This window comes from Cebidichthys violaceus, unplaced genomic scaffold (assembly GCF_023349555.1).
Source record: "Cebidichthys violaceus isolate CVI_PGR_0920_01 unplaced genomic scaffold, fCebVio1.0.p SCAF_5, whole genome shotgun sequence".
NCBI classification, from domain to species: Eukaryota; Metazoa; Chordata; class Actinopteri; order Perciformes; family Stichaeidae; genus Cebidichthys; species Cebidichthys violaceus.
In genome coordinates this window covers 13060340-13086456 of record NW_027176705.1, presented here as the reverse complement: position 1 = coordinate 13086456, position 26117 = coordinate 13060340, and the positions used below count along the sequence as shown (strand labels likewise).

Sequence of the window (26117 nt, the reverse complement as noted above, 5' to 3'; positions counted from 1 at the left end):
GCAAAGTGAAATTAAGTGCGCACACAAAGAGGCATTCCAGATGATTAAATGTGTCTTCTGAGAATCTGTGACTAAATAAACATTGCTCAGCTCTCACTGCTACAAAACTGAATGATAACTCCAGTGTATCATATCGTCGACAAAGGCAATAAACACTCCACTCTGTTCAAAGACAGAGCGATCATACATATTGCTAAACTGGGTATTATAACTTATCAAGGTTAGACAAGCACACCGGCATTAGGGAAGAGAAGGTTTAGCATCATTAAAAGAATAATGAGACATTAATATGCAATTTACAAACAGATAGCATGCCAACAGAAAATAAATGGTGTCCCCTCCTTCATACACACACACAAAAAAAATCTGTTAATTGCTATTTCTGCTTTTGATTGGCTATCTTTCCATCATTGACATAATATCACAATCAATTACATGAATCATCTTTCAGCAAATGTGTTAATTGGCAATGAGCCTGTCCATCCAAAGTCCATCCAAACAAAAGTTTAGACAAGCGCAGATTTATAAAAAGCCTCTGGCCCAGCTCAACGAGCGCTCTACCTCATCTGAACCTATAGTGCTTCTTTGAGTGCTTGACGGATGCTTTGCATTTAACAACCACCTAATATTGGTCTGTTATTACATGGCCTCATCAAGAGGCTTCTTGAAAGAGTTTCCTCTATGTACAGCTAAAATACACATTAAATACCACATGCATGCTACCTGTTCAATAGTAGTGTGGGAGTTATTTAGAAGAATTACCGGTGGATTTATGTAAACATTTCAGTCCAATGAACTACAAAAAAATGATCCCTGTGTGTGGGAGAAAGAAAAACGAGAGTGAGCACCGCGAAGAGCTGGGAAATGACCAACAGACCATGTGCACGGCTGTAGGTGGTACACATGGGTGAAGCGAATGTGTGTGCGAATGTCATATGTGTATGGATTTGTTTGCCTGCTTATTTGCATGCTTGCCTGGCTGTGTGTGCATACAGTGTGTCTACCTGGAGAGGCAGTTTGACAAGTTAATCCATTCTAAACATCCTAATGAAAACATCCCCACAGGCTTCTTCTCCTCCTCGACAGAGATTATTACAACTTCCTCTCGTCAGTCGAGCTGCTTTTGCCACAGAGATGGGTGTGAAGTGACACAAACACACCAGACGTCTGGTTTCCATGGTATGATGACAGCCTATCAGCAAAATATTTGTTTCAATATTGATTAGTTTTCACTGTATACTATAGGGGAGAAGCCACAATAAATGACTGTTGAAGTAAATTGACTGAATCGTTGAATTAACTTCTCTTGAATGACGGTGATATTTCATTAAGACCTTAGCAACCATACACTCCATAGTACCTGAGAAACTGAGAGAAGCAGAAACCCAAATATACTAAATCCTAAAAAGAAGAGCCAATAAACACAAAAGGGTTGGTAAAAAAATGATATTAACTTGATAGAAAGAAAATGGTAATATTTTTTAATTTAACAAAGTCTGGTGCTGGTCCACCACTTTGGTCCAGACTAAAATATATAACTACTGAATTGATTGCCATGAAATACATACGCCCATTCATGTTCCTCCTCAGGATGAATCTTACCGACTTTGGTGATCTCCTGACTTTTCCTCTAGCGCCACCATCAGGTCAAAATTGTGTATTTTGGCAAATCATTTTATTTACTTCTAAATAACTGCAAACTAAAAACTGCAAAACATTCAACAGTAGCTTTATTTAATGTATTGTACTAATTAGTAAAAGTTAGCATGCTAACACGCTAAACTAAGCTAGTGAACATGGTTCAAATTAAACTTGCTAAACACCAGAATGCTAGCATCGACAGTCTTGTTTAAATAGCACCATTCTGATCAAGATACCACAAAACTGAGACTGAGAATTCAGACCAGATAAGAGACTTTGTTCCTGCCATCTATTGTACACATAATTGGACAAACAGCCATCTGTAAGCCTACAGATTGGCTGTAATTGCAGACTAAACTTTCAGCTTGTTGTCTCAAAAACACAAATAGTGGAAAATTAGATAAACTGTTGTATGATATGTATGTTTTTTTGCACTTCATTTCAGTCTGCAGAATACAAATGACAAACTGCAACAATCTTACGGCTACAATCATGGCAGCCTATTATCACACACAAAGACGATTTAGCACGGATAATTCCCTATTTTTATTTCTGAGCCACTGATGACTGTGTCTTGTTATCATCAGACATTCATGGCTTGCTAGAAAATGTGCACATACATCCCAGTATAATGTATTAATCCACTCCCTTTTCTTCTTTCATTTCAACCTTCTCCATCAATCATGCCATCAATATTCTTGCCCTTAAAATATCAGGTTCAGGATCCAGCAGTCACTAGAACACTCAGGTCTCTTATTTTTCCCAATTCAAGCCAAAGAAAGTGCTTCCTTGAGAACTTCTATCAGTAGTTGATCTCAGGTCAGCCGGATATTGCTAATTAGGACTAGATTCAGGTCATAATGGCTCTGTCAGCTATTCAAGGGTCAGAGTTGTGTTTCACTTTTTGACACATGAAGCTGAACGGAAAGACAAAGACTGTGGAAAAAGACACGGGTTTTCAGAAGGGAGAATGGCAAATCTAGCTGCAGAATAAATAAACGGTCCTGCAACTATAGCATAAATATCTCAATCTGCTCCCATGCAAACACAGTATTTATGAGCTAAAAATCTGATATTATGTAACTACAGCATCTGCATATGTCAAGCATAAGCATGCACATTTAACCTATATTAATATTTTAGAGCTAATGTGGCTAGTTGAATGTTAACTCTCAACAATCTGTCCACCAGAAGGGCAACAAATGGGATACATAAACTGCAGATGTCTTGTAAACAAAAAACAACTCAATCAATAGTTATGCACCAAGGTTGCTGAACTCAACTCAAAGCCTTGAGATACAGTGTAATTGATTAAACACAGAGGACAGTCATATTACCAGGTATCACTATACATGGTCCCTCACATCCAGTCCACATTTAATCCGACAAATGCCCCAAAAGGTAAATTGTGGACTATTTTTCCACATCCTGTTATAAATCAATTCAGTATTTTTGGGCAACACTTTGTTAATGCTCATGTGAGTTAAGTAGTTAGGTGTATTTTTGTATAGCGGCGAGATAAACCTGTGATGAAGTAACCTGCTTGTTTGTAAACATTATTTTACCGGTTTTGCTTGGCTCCCTGCCATCCCAGCTGAGTGGTCCACCGGGAAAATTCCCACCTTTCCAGATGGCCATTTTGCCCGTGCCAGCAGGATTAACATGATGAATGTGTCGCAATATTTTTAGCTTACCATGTACTATTTCAGCCCTGCAAAATGTTTTAAAATTGATTTCTTTAATTATAAAATCCATGGCCACAACTAACAACTGTTTTCATTATTAGTCTTTTAAATATGTTGTAAAGTTATAGTTGAAACAGAAAATAGTGTTAAAATAAGACCATTGTGAGGTCTCTGATTTGCTTTTTTGCGCGACCACCGGTCCAAAACCCGAGGTATTTCAATCACAGTGATGAGAAACAGAAATGCTTGGCATTTTTGCTTAATAAATGTCTAAAATGTTTGCAATTAATTGTCTGTTGATGGATTTATCAATTAATTCACTCTCTGTTTAATCTGTTTACTCATGAAATTAGTAATTAATTGTAAATCTTATCCAAGTCAAGAATATCAACATAATTCACCCCGATAATTCTGCGGGAGGTACATTTGCTTGTCATCATTGCCACAGCTGGATTTGAAGACAGTGAATCAAACAGAACTGTAAAGTAGCACTGAAGTGAACAAAAGCTCTGCAACTCACCAGCTTGCTGTGTATTGACGGTAACATTCGCCAGTGACCGTGCAGACACCCCCAGCCCAGAGACGCCGTTTGCCGCCTCTACATGGAAGGTGTAGTTAGCGTGCGTCGCAAAATCTAGTATTGCCACTGAGGTACCGGTCAGACTAAGCGGTCGTGGCATGAACCGCAGGTCTGGCTCACATGGCTCACACTGTGTCACGCCACTGTCGCCGTCTCTTCCATCACAGCGCTGGCACAGGATGTTGTAAGTGATGTCCTTCCTGCCTCCTGTGTCGCTGGGAGGCATCCACTGCAAGAAGAGAGCCGTGTCATTGATCAATGAGACCAGGTTCCTGGGAGCCGATGGAGGCCCTGGAGGGAAAGAAAAGACAATCAGAGAGAGATTACTCATTGATAACGCACTGATCACTTTATCAGGTATTGTGCAAATACAGCATGACACATGTAGAGGGGTGTGGTTATTGCCTGATTGAATAGAGTCAACCAAAACCCATGATCTATGACCAATGGTGCCATTTGAGATTCTTTAGACCTCTTGGGAGATCCACTAAGATATATAACCAGCTATATTTTTTGGTATACCGTAGACACACTACGGTATAACAAAAAATTATTAAATAAGCAGCAATAACACCGTACTTGTGGAATACTACTGTGCAAAAATGCAGGTTTGTATGCAAGAACCAGTATTAAGCAAACAGCAAATATACCACTCATCTGACCTATAGTGAATGAAGCTTAATTGGGCACATGATCACCAAAAGCAGCAAGAATGTGAATCTGTCATGTGATGTGTGTGCGATGTGCGTAGGTAAGTGGGTGTTTGGGTAGATGGTTGGTTTTCAACCTATTTTGCAGTATTTTATTCTAACAGCCTGTGTATCAATTTCCTGGATAGTACACAGATCTGATGTTTTTCCAATTTTCAAAACTCTGCAATGCCTGGTTTGGCAAAGTGACCAGAACTGAAGTTAGTGTGAGTGAGTGAGTGAGTGAGTGAGTGAGTGTGTCTTTAAATATGTGTTAGCTAGTGTGGGTGGTAAGCTTTCAGAGCGCCCTAACTCTTTAATTCCAGCATGCTACTTGTCAATTACATGGATGCTACTCTCAGAATGTTTTATGGTATAAATGAGGTACATCATAATTGATTTTTTTGTTTTTATTTAAATACTGAGGATTATAGTTATGGAGGATAGATCTAAATTTAGCTTAATCATCTTGCTAAAATAAAAAAGTGCAAATGGATTGGGGAGGGATGGGATGACCAAAATAAATGGCAGACATGCAAACAGGAACTAAGAATGACCCAGCAGAAAGAAAGAGTTTTAGTAACTACTTTACTGACTTGTACAAGCCATGGTGGAGGAGTCTTTGATAGCTCTGTAGAAGCCTTTGTCGCAGTGACAGATGGTGGCGGCCTGGTCATGGCTGGAGCTATGTGGAGGACACTTGGAGCATTCAGTGTTCCCAGCATATGCCTTGAAGAAGCCAGGCCTACAAGCTGGGGAAAAAGAGAGGGGCAGGAAGAAGCCAATTACACAAGTTCAATGTTCCTCGTGCAATTGCATTTACATCAGCACACACACATTTAATTACATTTCCAGCTGCTTCTCCCCTCACCTGTGGTCTGACATTATTATTTTTGAGGTACTATTGGAGATGCACCGATACTAATATCGGTCCATTACTGCCTCAAATAGCTGGATTGGGTATCGGTGACGATGGGCCGATCTGGTATCGGATACCATTATTTTGATGAACAACAATTCAGTTAATTTAGATCTATGTGTTTACTTGTGACATTTAGTTTTACAAAGTTAGGAAAGCATTGTTTAAGTCAAGCCTGATGCCTGTTGCTGTACACATAAAAGAATGATCCCAGTCACTTCCACACAGTGGAATTATTAATTAAACACTGTTATCGGATCGGTACACAGTATCGGCCAATAGCCAAAGCCCAGGTATTGTTATCGGGACTGAAACATTTAGAATAGTGGATCTAGGTGGATCACTGTTATCCCTTAATGGCGTATACGCCCCATGCTTAAGGTGCTGTTCATTGTCCAGTCTAACAAACGGCGAACCCCTGTAAGGCCCCATTTCTCCTACAGCACCACATCTTCTTTCTTTTTTTCATTGTGGTCTAGTAAGGCTAAATAGGCATTTCCTTTAACGTTAGATGTTTTAGTTGTTATATAAAAATAGGCTGAACAGCAAAAGGTTGTTCATGTTAGGCTTCCTGTTACGATCCAAAAGTCGTCAGGAATGTTAGAAACATTAACAACTAAAAACAGTGTCCAGTGAAAGGCAATGGACAGGAGCTGGTGACAATGCTATGAAAGGCCCGTCCTCACCTCAGCCTCCAGATACTGTATACACCAAGTTGTGGAAAATATTCTGGAGCCCCACAAAGGAAAGTTGGTATTGTTTGTCTGGCATGTTAAAAAAAAAAAGCTATTAACATACAAATAATGTATTATGAAAATGCAATTATAGTCTGCTTTCAGACTAAAACCTCCATCCACTTACCTGGTCCATTCTACTGACCTAAGTGTTCTGCAGTTTTCTGCCCTTACCCCGGTTTACTTTCCGACCTCATTACTTCCTCCAGTTCTCTCCTGTTTGACCTTTTCGTTTCCTTTTTTCCCATCTATTCAACCAACTCTCCTTTCCTTATCTCTCCAATTTTCTTTAACTGTTTTGCTCTGCCACACATCTCACCCTTTCTTGATTTTTTTATTTCCATCTTTCTTCCAATATTTTTCCTTTTCCCATCCATCCTCCTGCTGTCCTCTGCTTCGTTCTTTCCCTTAAGGCTTATCAGAAGATGACAAAACCATTGCAGATTGCCTCCTTCTCCCCAGACTTATCTCAGCAGAGAGAAATAAAACACTAACAATGTGATTATATAATATTCTGGGAATCTGGGGATCATTTTTGCAGAGTGATTTGTATGAGAATATATGTGTGGGTGGGGTAACAATTTCAAAATTATCAAATAAATATGCCAGATATAAGACGGTGTAATGAAATTCAATCAAAACTTCATGGCAGACAGCCGGAGGGATTTTATAATTTCAGCATTCTAATAATTTCCCCACAACACCTACGAGTAGGGAGCCACATTTGTTTCTTTTCTTCCTCACATCGTCAGAGACAGAGACCATATAACATAAGTCTGTTGTTGTATGATGCATTATCACCACTATAATCCTTCTGTTGATACAAGCGCTTTTTATTTTACAGAGATAAGTTTTATACTATACGTTGCATGAGTAATGTCCAGCTGCTACCCAGTATCTGGGTAGTTCTTGTAAGAAATCATTGTTAGTGCATTGACTATCCTGGTAAATTGGAAGTAAGTTGAATTAAATTGCTCCTTCTACTTATATTCATGTAGTAATGGAAATTCAAATTTGATAAATTCAGTAGTTTTAGGTACACTAAATCCCTCAGATTGTAATGCAGACCAACTGATGCAGTATCTCTAGCATCTACATGTTTGTCAGCTTGGGTGACCTGTGGGAGAGTACAGGTTGAATGAGGATAAGACTTCCTACCTCAGGCTAGATTGTTGTTACGTGAGTCTACCCCAGGCTAGAAACTTGTTGCCATCACCAGCTCAGTTGTTCATTCAGTTGATAATATAATTCACTCTCTACCTCAATTCCCTGCGTAGAGACCACCTGTAGAAGAGCAGCCTGTCACTCCAGCCTGGAATATACTATTTTGAGAGAAAAGATAAATTGGACTGTGTTGAATACGTCTCCCCTTGTTCCCGTCCATCAGAGATTGATCTTGTTGAGCTTTGACTATCAAAATGTTTCACCAATGATGCATAGTGAGTGGAATGAATCTCATCTCTTGTTCCCAGCAATCTAAAACTATATCATGTTATCACTGTCAATATAACTGTAAGCCCTAGACTGTCCATGGAAAATGCTCTGTTTTGATTGGCTTTCAGGTGTTCATGAATTGTATTTAAAGACACCTGAAGCTGAAAAAATATGTAAAAATTGCCAACCTCTTTTCTTTTTGTTTGACGGAAAGATTTATGAATGCTTCTTTTCACCGCAGTGCACCAGTAAGTTTAACCACCAATTCTGGCTTCACCTCACCACCAGATTTAGAGCTACAACTAAAAATGATCTGTTGTAGATGAATCTGTTGATAATGATCTTTATTCATTTGGTCTATGAAATGTTGATTTCTGAATGCCTGAGTTGCTGACATCATAAAATTGCCCTTTTAGTCCAATAAACAGTCAAAAACTAAAAGAATATTCAACTTAAATGCAGCAAATCCACACATTTTTGATTGTAACACTTCAACAATTATTGGATTATCAAAGTCATGTCCAATTGATTTTCTGTTGCATGACTAATCGATTAATGGACTAATTGTTGATCCATTTGAATTTTCTTTCTTTAGAACTATTCTGTATTCTGTCTATTTTACATATCGTCACCTTGTTAAAATAATCGCCTAAGTCATTTTTTGACAAAAATGTTTTTTTTTGCTTAGATCAACTCCTTATGATAGTGCCCACCTCTGGTAAAATCGCCTACATCCTCAGTTTAACAGATCATGCGATTCTACACCTTTAGTATACTGGCCTATGTCAAGAGTGAGACTTAGGCCATTTTATTTTGCCTAAGTCAAAAGACAATGTGACTTAGGCAATTGTACGAGCTTGTCAAGATGGCGGCTGCTTCAAGGAGGAGAAAAATCTACCAAGCCACTGAAGTTATTTCCATGATTCAAAGCTTATCCCCTGTTGGTAAGTGATGAGGTTTACTATAATATAAGCTAGGCTATAAATACGGCATAGTTATTTAGTCTCACACGGAGTCTCAGAGGACTCTGTGTGAGAGGCACTGCCACAGAGGGTACAGGTGCCAAATGAGCCAATAGCATGGATAAGAATGTTCCCATGTGCTCTGCCAATCAAGGAGAGAAAGTTCCAGGACCTCCAGTCAATGAAACACATCATGCCTGTTGAGTGTCATCACTTCTTTGACAATTTGCCACATTAATAGGCATCAGTCAAGAACTCAGCAAAGTAGAGCTGGAAGGAGAAGTGAGGAGATGCACATGCCTCCTCAGCATTATGTTAAGTTAGTGAGTTTGTTATGCTTTATAGTTGAGAGAATTAAAGGTGTTAAATTGCTTAAGTCACACAGGCATGTTCAAAAATTTGCCTAAGTATTTTTTTTTCTCGTTACAAAAATTACATACATTGTTATTAGTATGTTAATAGTGATATGTTGTCATAACCTTGTTGAGTAAAATAATTAAAAAATATCATATATTGAACATATGGCTCAGTTTTTTGTGTTTCCTGAAAAACTTGAAAAAATGACTTAATTATTTTAACAAGGTGACGATATATATCTTAAAACTTGGTGGAAAAAGGTCACTGCAGTATTAAATCAAGCAATGTTCAGTGGTTTTGACGTAGAGGTCGAATGAGAGATGGCATGCAAGGTAGAGTGAAAATGAAATATGCAAGAAGGAAAGAGATACAAGGAAAAAACAATCTGCATAAACAGGTGGACATAATTGAGTATAAAGATATGTAAAAGGAAAGAGATGAAATATTGACACACAGACATATATCCTCGCCAAAATCGCATTGCTGCTTAGCTCCTAATGGGAAGAGTAATTTGTCACCCAGCTTCCAATTTTTGAGGCACCTCAGTCACTTGGATATTACTTTCCTCCTATGTTGAGCTCCTGCCAAAGGCAACAAACACACAGATTCATTTGAATTTCCAGCTGCTCCATGCTCTACGCTGTTTGCTGGCAAGATCACCACCAAAAAGCAATTACAATACTCATAGCACTATTTCTATCAAAAAGTTAGAAAACATCTCCCCCAACACACATATGCACACACCGGCACATAATGAGATCCAATTTGTACCCTATCAGCTGTTTGGCTTTTCGTCATGGAACACATTCTTATTCAAGGAGCAATATTGGCACAAAATAGGTATTCCCATTCAGAGCAAATACTGCTGTCGACAGATAACATACAAAAAATGAAGCAGACGGAGGTACGTTTTCACCAGTTAATAGCGTCAGGGCCGAAACCAATGATTATTTTTTCCATTATCAATTATTCTGCAAATTATTTTGTTGATTAATCATTTGGAGTATTACATGTCAGAATATAGTAAAACATTTTAAAGTAAAACCTGCAATATATTTTTGGGCCACTTGGGGGCAGTGCAACAAGCTGTACGTATATACAGTATATTATCAACTATTACCAACTCGCAGCCGATCGGAGCTATAGTTGCATTCTTTTGGAGTTGACTTTGTGGCCAAAAATCTCCCACTTTGTTGCCCTCTCTTGGTCTCCACCAACTAGACTATTAAGGGGAGTACTTGGCTCTTTAGCTGCTAAATGCTCCACTACTTTTACCAATAGTCGCTAACTTTGTCTGAGTGGTGATGGTTTGTATAGTGGGTTTCGAGAGTGTTTTCGCTTAAAACGACTGCCTGCCTGCTGAAAACATTGCTAATAAGAGCAGTGAGTGAATCAGAACAGTGAAGTTGCAGGCTGGAAAACCAAAACAATGACCTACAAAATGCTGTAAAGCTCTGTCGAGCTAAGGGGGAACTGCAGAGTAATTCTCTCTGGGTTCATCCCGACAGGTGATCCCTTTTAAATTACACATTGCAATTTGATCAGAGCAGCTTAAAACATACATTTTTCTAAAGACCTTGCAGTGATTAAACTTTGGCATAGGTCAACAGTAGCACTTAAGAATGTGAGAAATTTGAGTTTAAATAGATATCCTACAGGGGCAAAGGAAGTTCATCAATTGCACATTTGCAGGAATTAAAGACATGCCAACCAAGAGAATTTGAGTTGTTTGGGTGTGTAGAGTTGGAAGTTTTCTCTTGGCTTTACGTTGTCAGAAACAGATGGAGCCAGAGACTATGTTTACCCTGGACTCTCAGCTTTGATATGCAGATGGAAAGTTCACAGAGAATGAGTGATGCTCTAGTCTGGTTGAGCTGCGTTAGAGGCCAGAGTAAACACCGTCCTTAATGGACAGAGGAGGGGAGCAGTGGCTCAGATACAGTTAAGAGAATGTATTGATTTCATCATTTCCTATTCCACTTTACCTGAATTCAAGGTCACTAGTTTGTACTAATCAATCCTGTGTCTTGAGACAGCAGAGGTCATCAGTGAGAAAGCTACGTTTTGGCAATTTCCGGAGAACTCTGACACAGATGGGTCAAGAGGACAAAGAGAAAAAGGAAAACACTGATGGACTTTATAGTGTGTGACTCTGAAAATCATTCATCTTTCCAGTAAGAAGAGAAACTGATCTGTGTTCGTATCGACTTCATAAAAAGTACAGGAGGTGTTAGCTGCCAAAATGATCAACTAAAAAGGTTTAGCTTAAACCAAAATATTTTAATATAGAAGATGTTTTAGTTATTGCATAATCAGTTAGCTTAGTGGTAGGTTTTTGTTTTTGTCTACACATTCATTTAGATTCAAATGAAATTCAAAAAGACGTCTCTATTAGCTTCGCCCACAATTCACTGCCTCCTTTTGAATATAATTGTGTAACGAAAGGACGTGGAACAAAATGCGTTAGCACTATGATGTTGCCTTATCTAGGTCATGATATAACCAGCCTATCTCTGAGTAATCCTCTTGTGGCTGAGACTGAATGAAAGGAATAGAATAATAAAACACTCGATTGAGATGTCAAAACAGTCTGGCAGAATGCTATTGGGGTGGAAAGCAGGGTTTGATAAGCGCTGATGCCTTTGTTTAGGCAGCTGGGAGGGAAAGATGGACGTGTTCGCGCAGCTCTCTGCTTATATTTGAGAGCGCTGGGGTTTTCCCTATTCTCTCTCACACTCTCTCGCTCTCTCTCTCCCTCTTTTGCTCTTTCCCCATGCTGCCTCTCAGACAGCTTTGATCACAGTACCCTTTGAAGCAGTGTTCCAAAATGAAAACGAGGAGAAAGCAGAAGTCACCGCAAGTTCATGGCTAAACTTCCTGCAACTACTTGCAAAGTGCACATCTTCATTACAGCACAAGCTCTGCAAGAACTATGCAAAATATTCATTAACGCCATAAATCATTAATTGCAAGACCATAATGTGTTCCTACTATCGATCACCTCTTCTAAGCTAATGTTAATGAGTTCAAAGAAGCAGTTTGAGAAGATCAAACTCGATAGAACCCGACTGTAACCAATAGAGCAGTAGCTCTGGCTTCCTTTACCCAGGATGCTACAACAGTATTTCAGAGAAGGGTGAATCTAAAAAGGAACAACCATTTTGGGAAATATGCTTGTTTTCTTTTTAGACATAGTGAGACAATATGTCCATGTCCAGTGCAGAGATAACTTTGGGAAATGTTTAGCAGACACAAAGAGTGGACCGAAGGGGAAACTGCTGGTCTAGCTCCGTCAAAACTGAATACTGTTGGCCTCATAACAGTTTTTATGTGTTATTTCCATGTTGCATTTTGCTGACATGCTGTACATGCAGTAAATATATGTGTAAGTGAGTAATGCATTACCATAACAGAGACTGTAATGTAGTGACTGGCTACATCAATCACTAGGTAATTGTGTACAACTCACTAATTAATCTTAATACCAGTATGGCCGTTGCATGTGATGCCCTCTGAATTAAATCGTGATTGCGGTGGATTACATTTCTCTGTAGTTGTTTGTAGTTTGAAATAAATTCTAAACCAAACTTTAGGTGCATTTACTCAGGTCAGCTTAAGGTGTCTACCGAAACTGATTTCTAAACCACACATTATATATCTGTATAACTCAACTCATTAAAATCATTTTCATGTAAGTAAACTGAATGAATATATGTGGAAGCGGAAACACAGAATTTTACGACACTGAAGTCATGGACGATACCTGATCAATAAAGTCAGTATCACCGTTGATACTGATCCGGCATATTTGATCGAGCATCCCTAGTATGTACGTATACAGTATTATTGTGCAGCATTAAATTCTTGGGATTACATTACAATTATCTTACTGCTGACTGTGACTGATGACTGTGTGATAGGAGCTGTGTGCTGTTAGTCATTATCAATTAACCAGCTAGCTTTACGAGGTTAGAATCAAGACTACAGTGGCAATACTACTTGCAGTCTTAGAGATAACGAATACCACGAGTATTTGTGAAAAATATTTGTGTTGGCGAATCATCCTCAAATCTCCTTGAAATCGGTTCCATTGGGCAACAGGATGATATATACTGTGAGACGATAAAGATCTGTCAACTGTCGGAATTTTTGCTGTTGCGTTAATACTTTGATAGCTGTCCTTTATATCTCTGGTTGTATTCGACCATTGCAAATCAAGAGCAGAACTGCTTTATTGCCAATATTAGATCTGTACATGATTTTTACAAAAATGTGATACAATAACTTTTTCAGCTGCTTATTTTCCTGTATTATTTGAAAACAGACATTCGAATCTGGTTGTTTAATGCATGAGCAGTTTCTCAATAGGTTTCAAGCAATATATACATCAATATTGCAACATAAAATCTCCTACAGTCAACTTGAGGTGTCTGACAACTTAGCTTTGTCAGTTCAAAGAACATGCACTATGAGTGAATAAATAGACAAGCGTACATTGTTTTCCAAGTGTCCAGTGGGTTCCTGCTACATGAGTTACCGACCCGTTCATTGTAGCGGCTGCCAAGATCCCCTAGACACTGTTGCAGCTACAGTACAATCGAGAGCAGCAACTACTGTCAAAGGGGAGGAACAGGGAGAATATAGATGCAGGACATATACGAGGGACACCATGAGAGTGCTGCTCCTAAGCTGCCGTCTCATCAGTAATCTCTCCTGACAGGCTTCTGTGTTGTTTAACTACATCTCTGAGATGATTGAGAGCAAGAGAGAGAAAGGAGAAATACGAAGCACAGAAAAGAGCAGGAGATAAAAAGAGAAATTACACCCGCAGAGCAAATAAAGGAGATACAACAGCCTGCCCTACATATCAAGTGTGCTAATGACTGTTGGAGTTCTCTCTGTAATAACCTGAGTAACCATATCACCACAGGGGTACTACATGAATTTCACCCCGACCAGCTGAGACTTCTGTAAGTCTGCAAAATGTTGCAAGTAACAGGAGGTGCACTTCAATTGCAATCATGCAGTGTGGCTCCTTTTACCTGCCTTAATTACAACAGCAAGTCTGAGCTTCGTAAATAAAAGAGCGGGTTGGGGGAGTTTTAAAAAAGACTAGGTGCAAGCTAAATTAGCTGTGAAACTAACAAATGAAGGCAATTAGCCAGCTACCCCCCAGTCTGTCGGCACAGTCTAATTGCGAAACCAGGCCAAAGACTATCTGGAACCACTCAACAGTTTTTTTTTGTAACATTTTCTTAATCTGTTTTGCTGACAAAAGGCCATATTTTGATAATGCTGATACGACTAATTAGAGAAGAGGCATCCTAAAAAAAAGCCTTTCACAGAAACTTTGTGGTATTTATCAAACTTGTTCGATTTCAGAGTGTTTATGTAAATGCTATGTGGGTGAATGTTTGCATTTATCTACCACAGCATGATATTTATCAAGACAACAACTGACATATAAACAGCAGAAAGCCAAAACAGCTTGATATTAAAAGAAACGACTTTCCCATTTGAACCAAATAATTGAAATAGTCCAGAAGGTTCCTCGTGAGAGCCATTTTGAAATGTCAAATGAAAATCCTCAGTGACATACACTAATCTCTTCTTATCCACATTGTTTAGGGTCTCATAGCAGAAAAGGATGGTGATGAGAGACAGCAGCAAGAGTGAGAATTAAAAGGGAGGAATGAAAACAGAGCAAATAAAGGGACACAGAGGGAGGAAGGAGGGGCGGGGGCATGTAAGTGAAGCAAAACAGAGTGGACAAGAGAGGAGAGAAGATGATGAGAGGCAAGGGGTGGAGCTGTGAAGAGATGAAGAACGATTGAGAGGATCAGACAAGGATGCAGGATCTTAGAATGAGAGGAGGGAATAGTAGTTCTGTAAACTCAAACTGCTGCAGATGACTGGGGAGGCCCTGGAGATTGGTTTTTGCAATGCCTTCTCATCTCGTCTCCCCATTTCTCTCTCACCATTTGATTCCTTCTCTGTATTTCCAGCTTTAGTTCACTGTTCTGCTCTAAAATGAGTACAAACACAAACACACTCCTTACCCCGGCAGTGGCCATCCATCTCCTCGTGGCCAATACTACAGACACAGCGGCCCAGGGGTACCAGCCAGTCTCCATCAGCACCACAGTACAATTTGGGTGTGTCCCTCTCTTCTGCATTCTCCACACATGCGCCCCTTACTTCCACCAGAGAGGATGAGTCCATATGTGGCACCGTGTCAGGGAATGCTGCCAGGTTCCTTAAAGTCGACGGGCAGCGTTTGTAGAACACCTTATAAGAAATGGAAAAACAGGAAGTTGAAGTACTGCCAGTCTTGTGAAAGAAATAGAATTGACAAGTTCATAACTGTATCTCATGCCAACATAAGTTGCACCGCCTCTGTTCACTGACCTTGACAGACACGAGGGCAATACAAGCTCCCACATCCTGGAAGGCCAAGTAGAAGCCCCTCTGTGTCACCGGTCCCACCTCCCTGACCTCGGTATTGAGGCGGAGAACCCGATCTCCAAGATCTGTCTGTGTAAAACTCTCATCTGCCGCTATGGTGTCCACCTTGAAGCCAACAACAAACACCTTATTAGCAAAGTTCATTGTTACTGAATCATACCAGTAGCACAACAGGGAACTTTTTTTCATGATGCGGCTCCCATAACCAACCTTGGCATAGTCAGTAGGCCTGAACCGTGTCCCTGCAGAGAGCGGTTCTTCTGTCTGCAGGTAAAAGAGGTTGAAGGTTTCCTTACAGGTACCAGACACCCAAGGAATGGAGTTGCAGTCTCTCAGGGTGAAACGCAGCTCCACATATACCTGCGTTAAAATATAGATTAATTAATAAGTCATCCCAAGATCATTTAACATCTCAAATAAAGGCCTATTAGACATTTTGCAGTAAGCTCTACATATTGCTTGACCAATGGCAGGCTTTTTGTTTACATCTTATACAAAAATCAGTTAGGTGCAAGCATCATAAATAGGCAAAAAAGACAGCACAAAACTACAAACAAGTAATAGTAAAAAGAGTAAAATACAATCCACAAAAAAGTGCACATTAGTCGTTCAAAAATCTCTCAAGACAACCGGGCTACTGCTGTCTTGTCTTGTCACTTGTCTTGTCACTAACGGTAGTTAGGGATACAGCTCGGTTTCAGACATAATGAGCAGCAATCCAGTCAATGTGCAAAGAAGAAATACTGCACCACCTTTGATTTATCATCCACTGTTCTGTATTGACTTCAATGGAATCCTCTCTATCAGCGTGAAATCATATTTTTTTGTTATTTTTCGGTATATGTCTGCCATTTTCCCCTGACACTTTGCCAGCCTGGAGACAATGTCACAATCAGGCCCTGAATCAAGACTACTTCATTTGATTGAAATGTCTTGCAAAGTAAAATGTGTCTTAGGGAAGGGATATGTGGTCCAGACCCTCTGTGCAGCCTGCCGCTGGATCCATCCAGACCGTAGCCAGTTGTTCTGGTTTGGCTCCATTACGTGGCAAACCTGGAAGGTGTGAATGGGTCTGTTCTGCTCATCCATCTCTGTGATAGCATCCCACTGTAACAATACAGGAAGCAAATATTAGTACATTTAAAAAGTATTTAGTGAGTAACATTATTGCATACAATCTGAAAAATGAATAGGTGCCATTATCAAGTGTCATTTGGGTGAACTGATCCTAAGATAACCGTAATTTGTTGATTGGTGTGAGTGACTAGAATGTTATTTTGTAGAAAATGTATTAGTATTGACCCTACTGTAAGTTTGGATCTTACAATAGAGGCACCCATGAATGATCTGGTTTTAGATCCGTTCCATAAGAAACTGTGAACCACCTATTGCATGTAGTAAAACTTAATTTCTATGAAAACATGACGTTTGAAAGACACCGATGTTTCACCAATGTTTTCAAGCTGTTGCATCAGCCAGACGCTCTCATTTGTCTGCTCTGCTTTAACGGTGTGATGATCGGAGCTTCAAAAGCCCAAACGTGTATTGACAGAACTTCTTTCTCACAACTCCTGTGGCAACAACTGGTCAGTTGAGATTGTGTCAGTTACACAGCTGGACATAATTGTAGAGCATGAGATCCATGGGAGAACTTGTGTGCGCTTTCAATTTGTTAACATGCTGTAATTTTTCTGTTTCCCAGGAAACTAAGGGGAATTCATTCCCTAAGCTGTGGTTGAACAACGTCTCAAATCAATGCTTCTTTTGGTTATGTCTCTACAGTATTTCAGTAATATTAATACAACAGTAATGTTCACAACAGCTCACTCTCTACACTGTGATCAGGTCAGCTGCAGTGACAAGTTTGCAACCATGTCACTTATCAGAGACTGGATTCTCCAAAGGATGCAGCCCACAGAGGGGGTAGTTAACAAGGATCACTCAAATGCTCCATTGAGCAAGTGATGGTGCACAATGTATCATGGTATACTGAGGGCTGTAAAGGTCACACGAGTGAGCTAAAGAAGGCTCCATATCTTGACCACATTTGGAGAAATCCTCACAATGGGACATCATGTCAGCCTATTTCAATGGTTTTGGTCTGGAAATGCTGCCTTTCCAGGATCCATCCCCTAAATTTGGACAGAGCTACTGAATAGATTTCACATTAAAGGGGTGTCACTATCCAGTAAAAGACTTCCGCATAGGATGTAACCTTTGCTTTTATAAAAAAAAATCCTGCTAGATATACTGAAATAATAAAAAAGTAAAGATTAGATTAGATTATAATGTTGACATATATCAAGACTAGTATTTGTATAAACTACTTAATTTTTTTGTATTCTAGCATTTATTTAGTCATATTTTAGTGAGGGATCTATTTAATTCTAAGAGTTTCAAATGTCTATTTTTAATTAAAATCTACTCATTTTCTAGATTTACATATTACTTACTTAAATTGGAATCTACTTTGTATTTCCAAATGTGCAAGCACCATTATAAAGTTACAGGGAAAGTCCAAAATGGACTGAAACATTTGCACTTTTGAATTCAAAGCACTTTTGCACATTGTTTTTCACTGTCTATGCATCCCTGTGATGTATCAAATAGAAAGTTTTAAAATCAAAACCCTGGTCTGTCTCTCTTTTTGGTTATCTTTCTGCGAGTCTAATACTTTTTCCCGGACGACCCCACAAGAGAAGACAAACAAAGGACAGTTTTTCATTCAGATTCCAGATTTGACCAACCAGTCTCACCAAGGCGCAAAAGACCACATCACAGGAAAAGTTTAAAACTCAGTTTATTATCATAAAACGCTAAAAAATCCAAAAGTGAAATATCTGTGCTCATAGTGGTTAAGGAGGGAGGGAAGCAATCCGTGTCATAGAGGCTGGGAAGAAGAGAGAGCAGTCCAAGGCCAAAGGTCAGCTGTGCTGCAGGTTGCTTGCTTACTCAAGAGTCCATTGTCAACTTTACACCTCACTCGTTGGTTGTTCTTTACTGAGCCACCACCATGGACAAGGCTGGCAACACTTCAGCCTTGTGGAAGCGCAACTCTGCCTTCAATCTGTGCAGCTTGAGGGGACCCTGGCCGGCACACAGAGAAACAGAAGAATATGAGCCACTTTTGATATTCAAATATTCACTTAGACCTCACACACATAGCATGCCAGCACACAGAGAAAAACTTTTTGCTGCATGTGGAATAAGTATACTCTGTCTATCAAGCAATGTGTAGGTTGTGCACTTGGATGTCTCCTTGTCTCTAACCTAGGGCAGGTCACTCTCTATCCACTTGCTAACTTCAGCTTCAAATTACATTACAGCCCCTAGATTGTACATGCTATAGCTAGTTTCAAATTACACCAGAAGCAACTATTTTGAAGCTAACTACTGGCTAATGTTAGCTTCAAATACACATAAAGCAACTATTTTATAAACAGAATAGCTTCAAATTACACTAGAGGCAAAGATTTTAAAGCCACTTGCTAACGCTAGTTTTAAATTACACAAAAAGCTTCTGGTTTATTTTGTATAATTTCTACAACAATACAAATATATATTCTTACCTTGAAGTTCAGTCTGCACATTCCTCTTCGTTTGACATGCAGAGAGGGTTCAAAAAGTAACGGTCGAGGAAGCTCATGCTAGAGGCTCATGTTATTTTATACATACTCCTCCCACTCTGCAATTACATTAACAGAGTACATTTTTAAAAGTTCATTGTTGTGTTGGGTGGGAGCACGTTGCCTAAAAAGACGGGCTCGGATAGCATAAATACATCTTGTTCAGGAAAAAATGTACAATGTCAAGTGTTTTAAACAAATGCAGGTTAAAACTAAATATAGGCTATACATGTGAAGATACAAATGATCTTTTTATTGTTAATATCACAGATTACATGATAACTTTTACATTTACTTGTTTTTTTTGTCCTATTCTTCTCCAAGATAAAGATGAGTGAAGCCTTCTCAAAGATTTAAGACAGACTGGAGCATGGATAATGTGATAAAGCATATAAGCTAAATTGAAAGCACTTATGATTGATTTCACTTGCCACTACGTTGGTACCTTGAGAAACTCTGAATCCGTGATTTCTACAAAATTAAATGTTCAATAGGAGAAAATCATCCAAAGCTTCTGTGTTGAATGTGATATACATATACTTTTTCTTTTTAGAACACACACACACACACGCACACACACACACCTACAGACACACGAATATCTTAAAGGTGTTGCACAAAGAGAGACCCAAGGGAGGTAGATGACAGACAGAGTTGCGTTGTAGAGGAAATTAAAACAAGTGAGGTAGAGTGTTTTCAAATATAAATTATTTAATAACACTTTAACCTTGACTTGAGCGTACAGTGCAAAAGCAATTAATCTAATATTAATTAAGCTATCTAAATTAGCTCTATAGACACCCAGTGGCTAATGATTAATCAATCATAATCACTTCCTCTTTCATTTGGAACTCCAGCCTGACAATAATACTGTGCCGGTGCCTTTATGATAAGTGGACTCTGAGGTAGTAATCATGCATATATCATTGCTGTTGGAAGTGGAGGAGCAACTTCTTGGTATTTGATCATAATATATTTAATTATATAATCAACATTTAATTCAACTAATTTGTTTTATGGTCACAGCAAGCAGAAACTGTTCTAATGTTCGTATGGGACAAAAATGTGAACGTATCTTTTTCAGCACCATGGTGGTGCTTTGAGCTAAATGCTCATATTAGCATGCTAACATGCTTACAATTATAATGCTAGCATGTAGATGTTAGTGTGTACTATCTTAGTTTAGCTTGTTAGCATGCTAACATTTTCTAATTAGCAAATTACAGCTGAGGTTGATGGGAATGTCTATAGTTTTTCAGGTTTTTGGTCATAAACCGAAGTATTAGATGAGCTGAAACTTTGACCTGATGATGGACCTACATGAAAGGTCAGAGGTTCAATGTTTTTACATATCATCATCCGGCCAACTGCTGGGGGTGCTAGAGGTCAGAGGATGGCCAGAGTCATTACATTTTGTTCTCAAGGGAACTATATTCACAGCAAATCCCATGGCTAAATCAGAAAACTGTTGGAATATTTCCAGCGGGACCAAAGTGGTTGACCGACTGACAGACTGACATTGTCATCACAGCCGCTAGCATGGCTGAAAATCCAAAATTCAAACGCTCCTATGTGTTCACCAAAGTGCAGCCTGTGCAGTGAATTGTTACATGCCAGTCAGCCTGTTATTTCTGAGATGTTCTGCTAGTGTGTAAAAGAGGAAATGCTTTAGAAGTCAAAGGAATTTAACTTTAAGCTTTAAGACTCACACGCTCGAGAGGAGTTTCTTCAACATATGCACTCTATATTTAGTCATTTCAGTGCCCTCCTTACAGTGCACAAACAGAAACTTTGTATCTTTACAGAAAACAGGCTTTCTGGTTTGCATAAGATCAGCATTAAGTAATTGAAGTTCCATTATGCATACAAACAAGAGAAAATGGTAATTTGTCACTCTGTGTGCCTCTGTGTTCTAAAATGCCCCCTTGGGATGTGGCATGGTTCAGAGCAGAGAAAACAAATGCAAACCCAGAGTTTGAAAGATGAGCTGCAGCCCACGCTCTCTGAGGCAATCAGATATGCACCTACTAATCGCTCTGCCTATTAGCCCCGAGCTCAGCAGACTGTAGCAGACAGATACCAGGTTTTGAGTACAAGGTGTGGAACTAATTAATGTGTTAAACTAACACTAATATTGCAATATTGGAGTGCAATACCAGGTTCTCTGGTAAACTGACCTGCTCACTGTTACTTAGTGTGGAGGCTTCCCCTGTGATGAAATACTGAAAACCACGATTAATGCAAAAAACAATTTTGGGTCTAATTTGTTAGTTTGGCATCGTGACCCTTGAGTTTGTTAAAATGTCCTCACTTGATCCAAAAAGCAATTAAAACACCTCACACTCGCACTACAATTAGATCTGCCCCATATGAAGTGTCCTCTTGACTTTTGCTGTTTTAGACTCACTCCACGTCCAAAGAGATTTTAACAAAGTTTGCAACACAGCAATCAATGACTACGTTGTCTGCATACAGATGCCGATTTAAAGGAAAAAGTGGGAGAATCACGGAGGATCATTATTGCTTCATAGATGATCATTTACATGAAGAGTTTCAGTCCATCTTCAGACTTGAAGTTGAAAGACACATAGCAGCTGCTCAGTTTACATCAGTTCCATACAGCAGCCATATTAATATAGTGGAGCGGTGCTGAGTGGATTAGCACTTGTGGCTGCAGTGATAGTTCTCATATGTTAACAGTGGAAGATGCTAATCATGTATGCATGTGGAAAAACATACAGTTCTCTTGTGCTGATCAGAGACATTTGTGTAGCTGACTTTTTTTATTTTATACTTATACATTACATACATTGCATCAGTCATTTAGCAGACGCTTTTATCCAAAGCGACTTACAATTCAGTATCTATCTACCGTAGACGCAGCTACGGGAGCAATTTTGGTGTTAAGTGTCTTGCTCAAGGACACATTGACATGAGACTAGCTGGAGCAGGGGATCGAACCGCCGACCCTCTGATTGAAAGGCGGCCCTGCTCTCCACTTAGCGACAGTCACCCATATACTTGTACTAATGCAAACATATTTTTCTTTCTGATTTGACCATGCATGGTGACAGGAGGCTCTATGAACCGGTCAGCTTGTTTGATGCAGGACTGCACAACATGTTGCAATTTGTATTTCAACTGCTCTTTGAGGCTCTGCAACATCGTTTGCATGCGCTGTGCAAATTTAACACTAATAAAAAATGAAAATCCTTTTTGAATCCCTTTTGTCCCGTTACCATAGGAGACACACTGTATGGTCATATTAAATGTGATGATCAGCCGACAGTGCCTCTAACTTAATTGACATGAATATCTCCTACAAATCCAAAATGAAGTTGTCAGTGTAAGATTATGATGTCACTTTATTTTGACTATCGTTTTCCTTTTGAAAATTGGTCATGAAATGGAAAATACCACTATAATTAATCTGTGTTTCTGTTACTTCTTTTTAGTAGATTTATTTGTGTCTGTGACAGCTTAAACACAAATGATAAAAAACCAGTATAAAAAATGATGATGCACAATCTTTGACTTGGATGCTGTTGAACACAGTGCAGCCTGTTTTCTCCCATCTCTCCTCTGCGTACAGTTTTTGTCCCCAGGACTCAATGCTGGACAGAGCGGCTGAAACCTGTGCATGTAAGTCCCAATATGCCTTTTCCACCCACTGTTAGGACTTCAGAGAGGATTACTACCTCTCAGGAAAAGTAGCATTCTGCATCCTGCTTTGAAAATTGATGATACCAGCTTGTATCAGCCCCCCACTGACTTCACAGAGACACACACACGAGCCTTCTCCATGTCATTCAGAAGCAGTTGCCAAGCCCTATCATTGTGTAGAGACATTCAGACATTAACAACTTGTGGTGAGTTTCTAACTGTACTTGTTATGAGAGGGGTTTTTTTTTTGGACCATGGCTCCTGGCAGCTTAAGGTCAGCTCCTGACAGAAAACTTTGGCAGCTACTGAAGTTGGTCAATGCAAAGTTGTCATGCAGGTTGTTCATCGCTGAAAAGAGGCTTAGATGGAACATGTTCCTCACAGATAAATATATCATCTTCTAAATCAGTGATATAGAGACCAGGCTAACTAACATGAGCAGAAGCCTCTCCCTTTACTAGCAGTGAGGTGACGTGGCTTCAACTGACTTCAATCAACTTCATTAAAAATTAAACAGAAAAAAATGGAATGTATGTGTCAGTTTTGATTTATTTCTAAGTTTAACACAAGCCTGCCGTTGTACGTTTTACTTTTGCCTCACACAATGACTGCTCTTCCCACCAAGTTGCCTTTCCTCGCCTACTCATGGCTTATGTGTGTTATTACACTGCGAATGGTGGCAGTGGGAGAACTGTGAGAAATGAGAGAGCAAGAGAAAAGGAGCAAAAGAGGTGCCATTTATAGTGATAATTTAATGCTAATTCAGTGCTTTTAATGCCGAACAATACTTAAACCCTTCAGCGGAGCTTTTGCATTTGGCCTCAACCTATAAACTACAGTATAGGATCATTTTAATAAATCATGCTCACATACTGACACTGGCCAATTACTTGTCTCAATATCACAGAATATGTGAGAAACAGGTTGTGAATACCAACCAAAAAAAAACTTACATCTGATCATATTTCATCATTATGTGTGGATTTGGATCATCAGTGTTTAAGCTTTAATCACAAAAGCAGTGGACCAAGTTTATAAATATGGAAACCCTTAATGCTGCCTGCCTCATAGTCAAAAGGGACACATTCATCCTTTGAGGCCATATGATTGAAGAAAAGGCCTTAAAGTTCTAAACTTTTCCGTGAGGTTTATTAACCTTTAATATTTTACTATTTTATTTGTACAGCCCAATATAAATAAATTTGCCTCAGCTGACAACATATAACATCCTCTTTCCTTGGACCCTCGCATGGGTCACATACAAATTATAGAGCGTGACTTTTCCTGGGTAAAGCTACGAACTGCATGATAACAGCCCAGACAGAGACACATTTGACACATTGACCATCACTGTCACATCAACCACTTGTAGCTTGCAGAGAAAGCAAAATCTCTCAGTAAACTTTCACCTTGGAAGAAGGTCTCATGGTTACCTGGTTAAAACAATACTACAAAGCTAGTGTTTCCTCAGCTTAGGATATGATTGACCAGTGAGTCACTTAAAGCCACTTTCAGATGAACTCACTACCAAAAACATGATGGTATTAGTAACTCTGACGATCCCAGTGAAAGAGAGTTAACCAGTATCAACAAAAATCTGTGAGATTATGTGTACAGCAGGGAAATAAAAGAAATCCCATTTTAGGTGAAATTCTAGTGTGAGGATCATTGTTTAATAGGTGTTAAAAAAGACATCAGGACGTTACACACACACACACACACACACACACACACACACACACACACACACACCTGTACCTACATTGCACACAGATACTGTTGTGTTACCAACAATGGTGGAGGCTGAGAGGTATGAGGTTTAGATTAAAATAAGACAATTTGTCATTGTCAGACTAAGGGGAAAAGAGACAGAGAGGTGTTATGAAAATATCATTAAATCTCTGTAGTAGTAATGAATTATTGATTCGATGTGAATCTGGGTGGTGGCGTTGTGTTTGTGTTCAACCAATTAATGACGTTGTTGCTCCCCATAGCAAAAACCTGTGTAGGCAATGTGCAAGGGAGGAGAAGCTGTTGCAATATTGGTATTTGGCCCTTAAAATATCTCAGTATTTTGTTACTATTTATTGGTTTTGCTCCAAAGGATTTATTACACTTTTAATAATAGCCTGAAAGCACAAACAGTCCCGCCACCACCTCGTGTCCCAAATTAGACACAACATCATGGACAAATTATTGTTGTTGCTGATGGTTGCAGTCGCAGCTGAAATATTTGTAAGAATGAAATCTACAGCATTTTCCCTTCAGGCTTAGCCATGTAAGACTGATATGCTACAATTAGATTAGTTTGATATCTAGACGTTCTAAAGGCTTGATCAAATCTGTATTCATTGCATATAAACATTGTTGTGTGTGTTTAATAAAAAACACGAGGGGAGAAACCCAGAGACTATTAAGTCAAGATTTTTGTGTTTTAGGAGATTTATTCTGCCTTTGCATTTCAGAAATGATCTCTAAAAGTCTAGTTTGTGTATTGTTATTTATATTTTAATCGCGCATTCTTTGTGAAAAGAGTTGATGTAAGCGGGAGCACAGGATAAAGAACTTGATGTTTAAATAGCAATATCCTACCAGTAACATTATGCCAGTAATGTTTAAATTGCTGAACCCATCTGCATTAATAATCCATAACACTCATGTTAAAAGCTGTAATAAGGCAGGACCTGCTACGTGCTGTCTGAAGGGTTCATGATGTCAAGCTCAAACTGGTCCTCACTAAAAACATCACAAGAAACTTGTGGATATCCCGCCTTTTAGGTCTGGAGTGTTTACATGCACACAGCTGATATAAATCCATTTGAATAAACATAAACATTCATATTCAGGATATGAGGTTTATATTGGACATAGAGTAACCCAGTTATCCATATCCCTGATCATTCCTTAGTAACTTTACCCAAGTTTCTAATCACTCTCTACCATCTACGGAGGCGTGTAATGCATTTAGGATAAAGCGTATTAAACTCAGATATTGTAGTTAAGTAGAAGTACCAGTACAATAATGTAAAAATACTCATTCCAAGCAAAAGTTCTCAATTTAATATCCTACTTAAAGCTACAAAATTCCAAATTCAGATCTGTGATTGAGATTGCCTCTACACAGCGTCATGGCGACAGTTGAAGGATTAAATAAATTAAACATACTCGTTCTGCAGGAAGATGTCCCTTGTGGCTGATATATTATAGTATATGACATTAATACATTTTTTTATACTAATGAAATCATGTGTAAGCAGTATTTTGTTCCTGTTGTAGCTGGTTGAGCTGGAGCTAATTTACATACTGACACAATTAGATCAGATAAATCTGAGATTAGATTATTGAGGTAGAAGAGAAGTAAA

At 39.0% G+C, this 26117-nt stretch overlaps 1 protein-coding gene across 4 annotated transcripts in view; it reads right to left on the bottom strand.

Moving 5' to 3' along the window:
• The window catches only part of epha6 (eph receptor A6), a 51212-nt gene that overhangs the window by 16152 nt on the left and 8943 nt on the right, over positions 1 to 26117 (bottom strand). For 2 of the 4 annotated variants that reach the window (XM_068730125.1, XM_068730126.1), the window contains exons 3-8: positions 16445 to 16573; positions 15677 to 15826; positions 15410 to 15571; positions 15061 to 15289; positions 5192 to 5347; positions 3847 to 4197 (exon numbers count right to left, since the gene is read on the bottom strand). In XM_068730125.1, coding sequence (XP_068586226.1) covers positions 3847 to 4197; positions 5192 to 5347; positions 15061 to 15289; positions 15410 to 15571; positions 15677 to 15826; positions 16445 to 16573 — 1177 coding nt within the window. Of the gene's footprint in view, positions 1 to 3846; positions 4198 to 5191; positions 5348 to 15060; positions 15290 to 15409; positions 15827 to 16444; positions 16574 to 26117 lie in introns of all 4 variants that reach the window. The other 2 variants (XM_068730127.1, XM_068730124.1) reach the window with 1 other exon arrangement.